The 11,736-nt window shown below is 36.5% G+C and overlaps 1 protein-coding gene across 1 annotated transcript; it reads right to left on the reverse strand.

The window, feature by feature from the left end:
• Positions 1-9,704: 9,704 nt before the first annotated feature.
• Positions 9,705-11,273, reverse strand: LOC100015983 (zinc finger CCCH domain-containing protein 15-like). The gene is given in 2 exon segments (XM_056799947.1): positions 9,705-10,727; positions 10,729-11,273. Coding segments are annotated over 2 exon segments (1,278 nt in total). The 5' UTR covers positions 11,242-11,273; the 3' UTR covers positions 9,705-9,962.
• Positions 11,274-11,736: the final 463 nt, after the last annotated feature.

The following is an 11,736-nucleotide window of genomic DNA, read 5'->3' on the forward strand; positions in this document are numbered from 1 at the left end:
AAAGTACTCAAGCAAGGTGAAGGGGAAAAGGATGGAATATGGTTACTTCTTGGCTTATGTTTTTTAAAGTGTTTTACTAATTAATACAGACAAGGACTTGTGAGGGAGGATGAGGAAGGAAAAAAGACTTTCAATATTCTCTGAGGGTTTTCAGGAAGACTCAAAAAGTGTTCCAAATTCCTCTAAAATGTATGTGAAGGGGGAAGCAAGGTGGGTTTAGTGGATTAAGAGCCAAGCCTATAAATGAGAGGTCCTGTCTCAGATATTTTCTAGCTGGGTGACCCTGGGCAAGTCACTTAACCCCATTGCCTAGCTCTTACCGCTCTTCTGCCTTGGAACCAATGCACAGCATTGATTCTAAGATGGAAGGTGAGGGTTTAAAAAAATGAAATAAGGGGGCAGCTGGGTAGCTCAGTGGATTGAGAGCCAGGCCTAGAGACGGGAGGTCCTAGGTTCAAATCTGGCCTCAGACGCTTCCTAGCTGTGTGACCCTTGGCAAGTCACTTGACCTCCATTGCCTAGCCCTTACCACTCTTCTGCCTTGGAGCCAATATACACAGTATTGGCTCCAAGACAGAAGGTAATGGTTTAAAAAATAAACAAACAAACAAATAAATAGATGAAATAAATAAATGAAATAAATGCTTGTGGCAGGTGAGAAAGTGAAAGGAATCCTTAAGATAATAATTGGTTGGATTTGTTCAAGCCTCTGTTTTTTTTCCAAGGGTTTCTGATACATAACAATAATCCTTTACAACTATGAGCTAAACTTGAGAAACAGGGACCTACCAGCTGAACCCTTCCCTAACTACACCAACTGGGCCTGGACTGAGAACAGTCCTAGGAATCTTTCTTAATAAGAAGTTCATTATCTTACCAGGAAGGGCTCAAGAGATTTCTAGATAAGATGACTGTTATCAGCCCATCTCAAGACCCCAAAAATCACTTCAAGGAGTTACTGACAAGAATCTGCTGTTACATCCTGTCCCTAAAGGAATAATCTTATTTTTTTCCCTTTTCTTTCCTCATCTTTCAAACAATCAAAACTGGATTTTCTGTATCTAATGAGCTCCTCTCCTTAGGATGCATTCCTAATGTATTCTGCTAAGAAGAATACATTAAAATACCCTTTGCTTCTTCCTTAGTTTCTAGTGTCTTTCATTCAGTTTGACTCCAGTTCAGTGGGGTCAGACACTCAGGAAGATAGTGAGTTGATCCTGGGTTATAATAGCCAATGATTATCAATGAATATTATGAAAGAAAGAGAGAGAGAGACAGAGAGAGTGCTTTGTTTTAGGAGATATAGTTTGATACATGGTATAGCCAAATGTAGTAAATTTTTAAAAAAAATACTTCTTTTTTTATTTAAAAATTTTAGTTACATGTAGAAGCAATTTTTGACAATTGTTTTCTGACATTTTAGAATTCAAATTGTCCCCCTCTCTACTCTCTCCCTCTTCCTGAAGCCATGAATAGTCTGATACAGGTTATATCTCTACTTTCATGTGATACATATTTCCATATTGCTGATGTTATGACTATAAAAGGGAATTTTAAAATTTTGTTTATTTATTTAATTAATTTAGAATATTTTTCCATGATTACATGATTCATGTTCTTTCCCTCTCCTCCTCCCTGCTCCTCCCATAGCCAATGAGCAGTTCCACTGGGTTTTACATGTGTCATTGATCAAGACCTATTTCTATATTGTTGATGTTTGCCCTAGGATGATCATTTAGAGTCTACATCCCCAACCATATCCCCTCGACCCATGTGATCAAGCAATTGTTTTTCTTTTGTGTTTCTGCTCCCATAGTTCTTTCTCTAGCTGTGGACAGAGTTCTTTCTCATAAATCCCTCAAAATTGTCTTGGATCATTGCATTGCTGCTAGTAGAGAAGTCCATTACATTGATTGTACCACAGTGTATCCATCTCTGTGTACAATGTTTTTCTGGTTTTGTTCCTTTTACTCTGCATCACTCCCTGGAGGTTGTTCCAGTCTCCATGGAATTCCTCCAGTTTATTATTCCCTTGAGCACAATAGTATTCCATCACCAACATGTACCACAATTTGTTCAGCCATTCCCCAATCAGAGGGCATCCCCTGATTTTCCATTTTTTTTTTTGGCCACCACAAAGAACAGGGCTATAAATATTTTTTACAAGATTTTTTCCTTGTTATCTGAAAGGGAATTTTTTTATTCCCTTTGTCTATTTTAAGTTAATCAATCAGGGACTTGAATTATCCCTATTTAACACTTAGTAAGTCACTAAGGAAGAGAGTTCACACTTACTCAGTCTTTAACACTGATAATACCAAAAGATCACAAGCACTGCCCCACCTCCCACAGTGCTAGATAAATTGAGAGATTTTTATTGGTTCCTGAGATGTGATAGACCAGTCCGCAGTAAAAGGAAAAAGGAAAGTAAAAAGGAAAGAAACCAGAGAGACAGAAAGTGAAGTGGAGAAAAACTGCTTATAAAAGCCAGCCAAGGGTATTCTGGTTCATTCTACTGCCTTGGAGGGCTTCTAGTGTGTTGGTGGCTCTTACTGAGGGAGGACTTCTGGTGTCTCTGCATTGGAGGGATTCTTCTGCCTTGGACTTCAGTGTTGGAGATTGATTCTGCACTAGTAAAACTCTTGCTGAAGAGACTACCTCGACTCCTGGTTGGAGATCAGGACCTGAGGGAGCCTTTGTCAGAGTTGAGCTGGATTTCTTCTGATGGACAATATAGGGTATTTAGCTAGGCAATATTTTCTATCTCCTTCTTACATTCCCTCTTTACTATCTCTACCCTGCTGTAATAAAGCTACTAACATACTCAGTTTAATTTTTAATTTGTATAAACGGTGACCATGATAATTCTTTTTAACTCATAAATTTAGTCAAAGCATTTTTAACCCTTACATGACAAAAGTTACATATTACACACAGAATAGAAATCTCATGAAGGAAATATAGCGGAAGATAGTGTGCTTTGATCTGCACTCAGATTCTAAAAGTTCCTTCTTTGGCTATTATAGATAGTATTTTCATCATGAGACTTGGAGACTTGCTTTTCTGATAATGGTTTAGCCAGTCACAGTTGATCATCACATAATATTTCTGTTACTGTATACACTGCTCTCCTGATTCTTCTCACTTCACTTTGTACCATTTCATATAAGTCTTTCCAGGTTTTGTTTTTTTTTACTCATCTTTGTTCATCATTGCTTATGGCACTTTACAGTCATATACCTCAACTTGTTCATCCATTTCCCAAGTGATGGACAACCCCTCAGTTTCCAAATCTTTGCCACCACAAAAAGAGCTGCTAAAAATGTTTTGGTACAGCAAGGAATTTTTCCTTTGTCCCTGATCTCTTTGGGATAAAGACCCAACAGTGGTTCTGTTGGGTTAATGGATATGGCCTTAAATTTTGTGGCCCTTTGATCTTGGTTCTGTACTGCTCTTCAGAATGGTTGTATTGAGTCACAGTTCCACCAACAGTGTATTAGCGTCCCAATTTTCCCACATCCCCTACAACATTTATCAGTTTCCTTTTTGGTCATATCTGATAGGTGTGAGGTGGTATCTCAAAGAGTTGTTTTAATTTGAATTTCTCTAATCAATAGTGATCTGGAGCACTTTTTTTCATATACCTATGAATAGTTTTAATTTCTTCCTCTGATAACTGCCTGCTCATATCCCTTGATCAATTTTGGATTAGGGAATGCTTTGATTTCTTATGAATTTGACTTCTCTGTATATTTGAGAGATGAATCTTTTGCCAGAGATACTTGATATAAATTTTTTTTCCAAATTTGTTCTCTTCTAATTTTGGTTGCATTGGTTTTATTTGTACAAACTCTTTTTAATTTAATATAACCATAATTATTGGTTTCATTTTTCATAATGTTCTCTATGTCTTACTTGGTCATAAATTCTTTCCTATTCATAAGTCTGAGTAGTAAATTTTTCCACGTTCCCCTAATTTGTTTAAAGTGTTACTCTTTATTTCTAGGTCAAATTTGGCTTTATCTTGGAGTATAGTGGGAGATGTTGGATCATGCCTAGTCTCTGCCATTCTGCTTTCTAGCTTTCCTAGAAGTTTTTGTCAAATGGTGAGGTTTGCAGCTGTTTTGTCCAGCTATATTTAGCACGCCTTGTTAACTATTCCCCTGATATTTCATAGACTGGACTGGTCCCTGCCCTTCTGCTTTCTTGTCCCTGCCAAGTGACTTGGACTGAGCAGGTCCCCTGCCCTGGGTTCTGCTGCCTCAGGCCCTCCACTGTCACATGGAAGTAAAGGGTTTCCTGCAGTTTAGCCAGTCCCTTTCTGTGTTCCCTCATAGCCTCTGGGCTTTCCTGCCATGTGGAAATGTAATGTTTTCTGCCTGCTCTGCCTTCTATACCTGAGTATAGACTTGGGCTGGGTTCCTACCCATTTAGCAGCTTCGTAGTCTCTGGCAGAGCTGTGGCATGTTAGGCTGTTCCATGTTCTGCCAGTCTTACAGATGCTGCACTGCCTGGGCTCCTCTCTCTGTTTACTGTTTACTGCTATATATGGCTATGGCATGTTAAATAAATGGCAGTTTTCTGAAAAATTAACTTATGTGGAACAATTAATTTCTTGACATTAATAAGTAAATGATTGCATTATTTTTTTTTAATCAGGACAAGACTTATTAGGCAGAATGTGAAACCTGAACTTACTATCTCTTAAATAATTGGTTTGAAAAGTTGCTTTGCTACTGCTTTCCCTTTTTCTGTGGTAGAAATAATGGCTTCCTAGAACATAGAAAAGTTCAGTTTTAGGTTTTATTTTTGATGTTAGCAATTGGAATTTTTTCTTGTAAAAACATTAGATAAAAAATAAGGTTGCCTATTTCCTTCTTTGAAGATCTTTTGAGACAGGAAGAGATAATCATCTCAGTATTAGCCCCTCAACCTCTAGGATTTATGTTCTTTGAGGTGAATTCTATTTTTATGGAATTTTTAATCAACAGAAAAGGTTAAGATGACTTAGTTTATCTATTCTGATTAAAGAAATATGGATTCATCCTTCCTCCTGTCTTTTCTGTCTCCCCCTCGCCCTCTTTTCCTTCCTACTGCTTTCATTTTAGTCCTTTGTTTATTAAAATCCTTCCCAGGCTGTGGATTGCAAAGGAAATGGGAAACAAAATGAAACTTGTCAAATTTGCAACTTAGTAACAATTATGATATATGAAAAATACTTCTTTTCAAGTAGACAGAAAATGGAAACAATTAGTTAAAATGTGGTTTTGGCTAAAACATATTTCAATTTTTGCCTTGGATTTAGAGCTAGAAGGGACTTCGCACATCATCTAATATGACCTATTCTTTTTCCAGAAGAAGAAAGAACTAGAACCACATATGCTAATTTCAAATAAAGCAGGATTTTCAGATTAACTGAATTCCTTCATTGTTGTGCAATCAGCCTAGAAAATAAACTATCTTCTCCAAAGTGAAAAATCTGCTTCAGTAACAAAGAAAAATCTACTAGCATATAATTTTAAGAAATACAAACTTAGGCGCACTATATCTCACATTTACAGAGGAACATTCTGAAAAGGAAGAATCAGATAATCTTTGAGAGACCTCAGAAATTATTTTAAGTGCCTTAAATTACAGATTAAGAACTGATTTGGAGAAGTCAAATAACTTGCCCGGAGCTGCTACTAGCCAAGTTCAAATTCAGGACTAGAATTCGGATTGGAAGCAGTAGGGTGAAGTGGGGGGAGGGGGACTCCTTAATTCTGGGGTCAGAAGACCTGGGTTCAAATCATCATCTTTCTGATACTTACTAGCTCTGCAACTTTGAGCAAATCTCCTTAGAGATCAGCTGTTTTTGTTTTTCTATGAAATAAGGTCATTATTCTGAGGGTATCTGTAGTCCCTTCCAGCTCCAAATGGAAGATTCTCTGCTTTCTTGTCTCCCTGGTTTTACCAATTACATATATAACAAGGAACTGCTCAATGAGGGTCTGATCCTTTGAGCATCCTCAGTCTGCTCTGATTAGTGCCAACCCATATAGACACTTAGCATGCATGCTTTTAGAAATGTATGATAACATGAATGAAGAGGGACCCTGCTGCCCATTTCAGAGCACATGCAAGTATTCTGTAACTGCTTCCTGGATTTCTTCTACATGACAAAGGTTGAAGACCAAATATCTGAGCCCCGGTGGCCTGGGAGTAGGGGACCCTTTTCCCTCAACAAGCTATTCCATGAGTACAGAGCTTCTCAGGCAAGCCTGTTTCTAGCAGAAGGTTGCATTGTCTGTCTTCTTTAAAAAAAAAAATAATTTTATTGGGACAGTTAGATAGTACCTGGCCTGCAGTCAGGAGAACCTGGGTTAAAATGAGGCTTCAGTCACTTTATGGTTATGTGACCTTGGGCAAGTCACTTAACCTTCATTGTCTAGTCTTTATTGCTTTTCACATCTTAGAATTGATAATAAGACTGAAGGCAAGGATTTTGGAGGGGGAGAGGGGAATTTGATTTAATTAATTAATTTAGAATATTTTTCCATGGTTACAAGATTCATGTTCTTTCCTTGTCCTTTTCTACCCCCGCTCCTGTAGCCAACTGCAATTCCTCTGGGTTGGTAAGAATTATTTTAAGAAAATCATTTTATTTTAAAATTTCTGAACTTAAATTTCCAAAAAAGAAATGTATACACAGTAAAATGTATAAGAGGATAGTTTATGAAAGTCAATCTTCATTTCATACCATTTGGGTTTTTTTTAAGTATACGATTAGTTTCTGAACTGTCCTACTTGTCTGTGCTTCATTCTAAAATTCATTCTATTCTCTTTTACAGGATTTGTCAATACTACCGCCTCTTTTTTTTTTAAACCATCCTCTAGCCCTCAGTCCTTCTCCTGATTAAAAACAAATGGAATAAAGGCAGCTAGATGGCTCAGTAGATAGGGAGCCAGGCCTAGAGAAGGAAAGTCAAATCTTACCTCAGGTACTTCCTAATTGTGTGACCCTATGCAAGTCACTTAACCCCAATTGCCTAGTCTTTATTGCTCTTTTACCTTGCAATCAATAGTAAGTATCAAATATAAGATCAAAAACCAACGTAAGAAAAACATTGTAATGAATAAGCATGGTCTAGCAAAATAAATTAATAATCCAAAAAGGTGTGTGTGTAAATATATATATATATATATATATATAGTATATATAATGTATATATACATTATATATATATATTTTTTTTTTCTGAGACCACCTTGAGTCCATCATCTGTCTGTCAGGAGAGGGGTAACATTCTTCATCATATGTATTCTAGAGGAGTTGGTCATTACTTTAATCATAGTTCAAAAATTTGCAAAACTGTTTCCTTACATTATATTGTTGTCTTTGACTAAATTGTTCTCCTAGTTCTTTTTACTATACTTTACACTTTTTTTTATCCCACCTAGGGTTCTCTAAAATCATCTTTCATTATTTCTTTTTTTTTTTTTAACCCTTACCTTCTGTCTTGGAATCAATACTGTGTATAGGTTCCAAGGCAGAAGAGTGGTAAGGGTTAGGCAATGGGGGTCAAGTGACTTGCCAGGGTCACACAGCTGAGAGGTGTCTAAGGTCAGATTTGAACCCAGGACCTCCCATCTCTAGGTCTGGCTCTCAATCCACTGAGCTACCCAACTGCCCCCTCATTATTTCTTAAGGAACAAAACTATTCAGTTATAGTAATATATCACAGTTTCTTCAGCTGTTCTTCAAATGGTGAGTATCCCCTCATATTCATTTTTTTTAAACCCTTGCCTTCCATCTTAGAATCAATACTAGGTATTGGTTCTAAGGCAGAAGAGTGGTAAGGTTTAGGCAATGGAGGTCAAGTGAATTGCCCAAGGTCACCTGGTTAGGACTTGTATGAGGCCATATTTGAACCTAGGACCTCCTGTCTCTGGGTCTGACTCTCAATTCATCGAGCCACTTAGCTGTTTACCCCTTCCCATATTCTACTTTTCTTTTAATCCCCCAATTAAGGATCAGAAAGTTAATTTTCCTTGTGATTATTTAGTCTCTGGTATTATTCTCCCTCTTAGTTCTCCTCTTCCCATTCCCACTTATTGCTTGAATGATTTGAATGTATTTCTATACCAGAAACTGTGCATGTGTGCTCAAATCTCCTTTTTCTGGTTCAGATAAGAGTAGTGTTAAACTTTACCCAAGAAATAGTATCCTTGGGCGACTAGAATAGGCCAAACAGACATCAGTGACTCCAGAAGACATCAATAAATATTAGAACAAAAAAAAACACAAAAGCTTAAAACATTAGAAGAATATATAAGATATTTGGTATATAAAAACAACTAATTAGCTAATATAATAAAAAAGTAAAATGATAAATGTTGGAGGGGATGTGGGAAAATTCACTAATGCACTGCTGGTGGACCTATGAATTGATACAACCATTCTAGAGAGAAATATGGAACCTCATCCAAAGGGCCATTAAACTATGTATATCCTTTGACCCAGTACTACTGGGTCTATATCCCAAAGAAATCAGAGATAGGGGGAAAGAGCCTACTTGTATTAAAATATTTTTATCAGCTTTTTTAGTGGTGGCAAAGAATTAGAAATTGAAGGGATATTCATCAACGAGAGAATGGCTGAACAAGTTGTGGTATATGATGGTAATAGAACACTATTGTGTTCCAGGATGAGTTCAGAAAAACCTGGAAAGATTTAAAGGAACTGATGCAAAGTGAAGTGAGCAGAACCAGAACAATGTATACAGTATCAGAAATGTACAAAGATCAACTGTGAAGTACTAAACTATTATCAGCAAAACAAAGTTCCAAGAAAACCCCAAAGGACTCATAATAAAAAATATTATCACATACCCAGACGAATCGCGAGCGTCGGCTAGGGAAGGGGTGGGGGTGGGGGGCTAGGGGGGAGGAAAAGAAAATGATCTGTTTCCAATGAACAATGTATGAAAATGACCAAATAAAATAATGTTTTAAAAACTAAAATAAATAAATAAATATATATATATATATATATATATATATATATATATATATATATATATTATCACAGTCAAAGAAGGAACTGCTATAATCTGGCTGGAGATAAAAGCAGGCCATCTTTTACTTTATTTCCTTCATGAGTTTTTTATTGTTTGTGTGATATGTGTCTTCTGTCATAGCATTAAGAATGTGGAAATATATATTGCATGAAAGCACTATATATAACCTATATCAAACTATTTACCACCTTGGGGAGGCAGGGGAGGGAGGGAAGGAAAGAATTTGAATAGCAAAATGTCAGAAAACAATTGTCAAAAATTGTTTCTATGGGTAATTTTTGAAAATTAAAGAGAGTTTAAAAAAACTGACCTGGAAAACAGATAAAAAATAATTTAATTTGGACTCCTAAAAACCATAAAAAAGAATGCCTGAGCACTATACTTCAAGAAAGCAAATAAAAACTGCCCCTATATTAGAACCAAAGGACAAAGAAAAGATAAGGAAGAATCTACTTAAGAAAGAAACCCAAAATGTCTCTGGAATGTCATAGTCAAAATGCACAATTTTCACATCAAAGAAAAATGACACAAATAGCTGGAAAGGAATTCAAGTACCAAGTACTCATAGTTGTGATTACTATGAGATGAGACCTTGCAGCTCTATAATCTTCCTACTTCAATTATTTACAAAATCTTTTCTGTAATGGCCATTATATTTCAGATTACTTATGACCTACTCTGAACTTACTATAGAGTTGTAGTCAAGGTCAGAATAGAGGTGATAAGGGTGAATATTCCTTTTTTGGGGGGAGGGGCGGGATTGAAGGAGGGGGTACCCTCCTGAAATCAGTGTGAGAAACCATAAACATCTTGTTTAAGAATTCTAGACAGGAGAAAAAAAATTAATGTAGTCAATTTCGATTTATGCTGAGCTGACAATTTTTTCATCTGACTTGCTTGCTGTCATTCCTCTAAATCAAGTGTGTTTAATTCTTCTTCAAGTTCATCCAAATCCTCTCCAGTAAAAAGGTTTTCATCAACAGGAACAGCACCAATCACTCCATTTTCCTGTTCTTCATTATTTTCTTCCAAATCACTTTGTTCTCCATTTTCTGCCCCACCTCCTGAAGCTTCACTCAATTTATTATCATCCTTCTCTACGGAAGTATATGTACTGAATCTTTCAAGACTAGCCACAGTAATACCAGTCTCATCCACATCCTTTGGGACATACTGGCTCAAATCTATATCATTTATTCTTATTAGGTCTTCAACCTCATCACCACCAGTTGCTTGAGATTATCGAGTATCATCTGCTTCTTCATCATCATCATCAACCAGTTCAGGATGAAATTCAAAAACTTCGAGGCCACTGATCACTAGTGCTTTTCCTGCCTTAAAGTCTGCTTTTCTTCTTTCCATATCTTGCTCAAGTTTATCAATCTTTTCTTGTCTTTTCCTTTTCTTCCATGCAAGAAAAGACTCTAAAGTGATTTTGGTAACATTTGGTCCTAAAGCAGAATGCTCTCTTTCAATTAGATCTTCTAATGAAACTTCATCTTCTTTTTCTTCTTTCTTCTTATCTTTTTTTAATACAAAGCCAGGAGGAAGAGCATGACGGTACATACAATTATCACCACCTCCAGGGCAAACCCCAAACCAGCCATATTTGTTGTTTTCAATAGCATCAAGAAAGTGCTTGCACACTAGTTGAGTTTTTGGTTTTTTTCTTTTCCGCCTCACCATGCTTCTTGTTCACTACTTCTTCCAGCTTTTTCTCATCCCAATTATCCATGGTATCCTTTTCAAGTTCTTCATCTCGTGCATCTATATTAACACTTCTTTTTGCACATTTTCTTTCCAGAGACAAATCATGGGAGAACTTACATTTATCTCCTTTAGTACACTGCCCTTGCTTAAAGAATGCACATACTACAGATTTGGGATCTGCACCTTTACTTATTTTCTGAGCAGCAACTACAGGTTTGAATAGTTCATTTAACTCCTGAAGCTCTTTCTTCTTGTCATCTTTCTTTAATTTCTTATCACCTTCATTTTGTGCAGCCTGTCGTGGATTTTGTTGACCAAATTTAACTTGATGAGTCACAGCCTTGATGAACTTCTGTTGCTTTGCCCCTTTCTTATTCTTCAAACCAAAAGTTTTGTCCTTAATGATTTTCTCCTTCTTTTTCTGCTCCGCCTTCTTGTTGCCCCCAGCCGGAGCCTGTTTCTTGGGGGGCATGGCAGAGAGGGCCCAGGCTCTGCAGCTCTATAATCAATGAGAGGATAGATTGGAATATAATATTCTAAAAGGCAAAAGATAGGATCTTAAAACCAAAAATAACACCCGACAACATTAAATATAAGCTGGGGGTGGTGGTGAAGGGAGGAGGATGGACCTTTAATGCACAAGATTTACAAATGTTTCTGATAAAATAAATGATCAGACTTGAGTAGAAATTTTGAAATTCAAATATAAAAACCAAGAGCAAATATTATATGTAATTGAGAAAAGCCTTTTCTATAAGAGACTAGGGTAAGGCAAAGATGCCCATTATTGCCACTACTATTTAACATAGTCCAAGTAATGCCAGCTAAAGCAATAAGAGAAGAAAGAAAAATTGAAGGCAAAGAAGAAACAAAATGATCTGTTTTTGTAGATGATATGATGGTATATACTTAGAGGATTCTAGAGAATCAACCAAAAATTAATTGAAATAATTTTAAAATTTAGCAA

Source organism: Monodelphis domestica, chromosome 5 (genome assembly GCF_027887165.1).
Source record: "Monodelphis domestica isolate mMonDom1 chromosome 5, mMonDom1.pri, whole genome shotgun sequence".
Lineage (NCBI taxonomy): Eukaryota > Metazoa > Chordata > Mammalia > Didelphimorphia > Didelphidae > Monodelphis > Monodelphis domestica.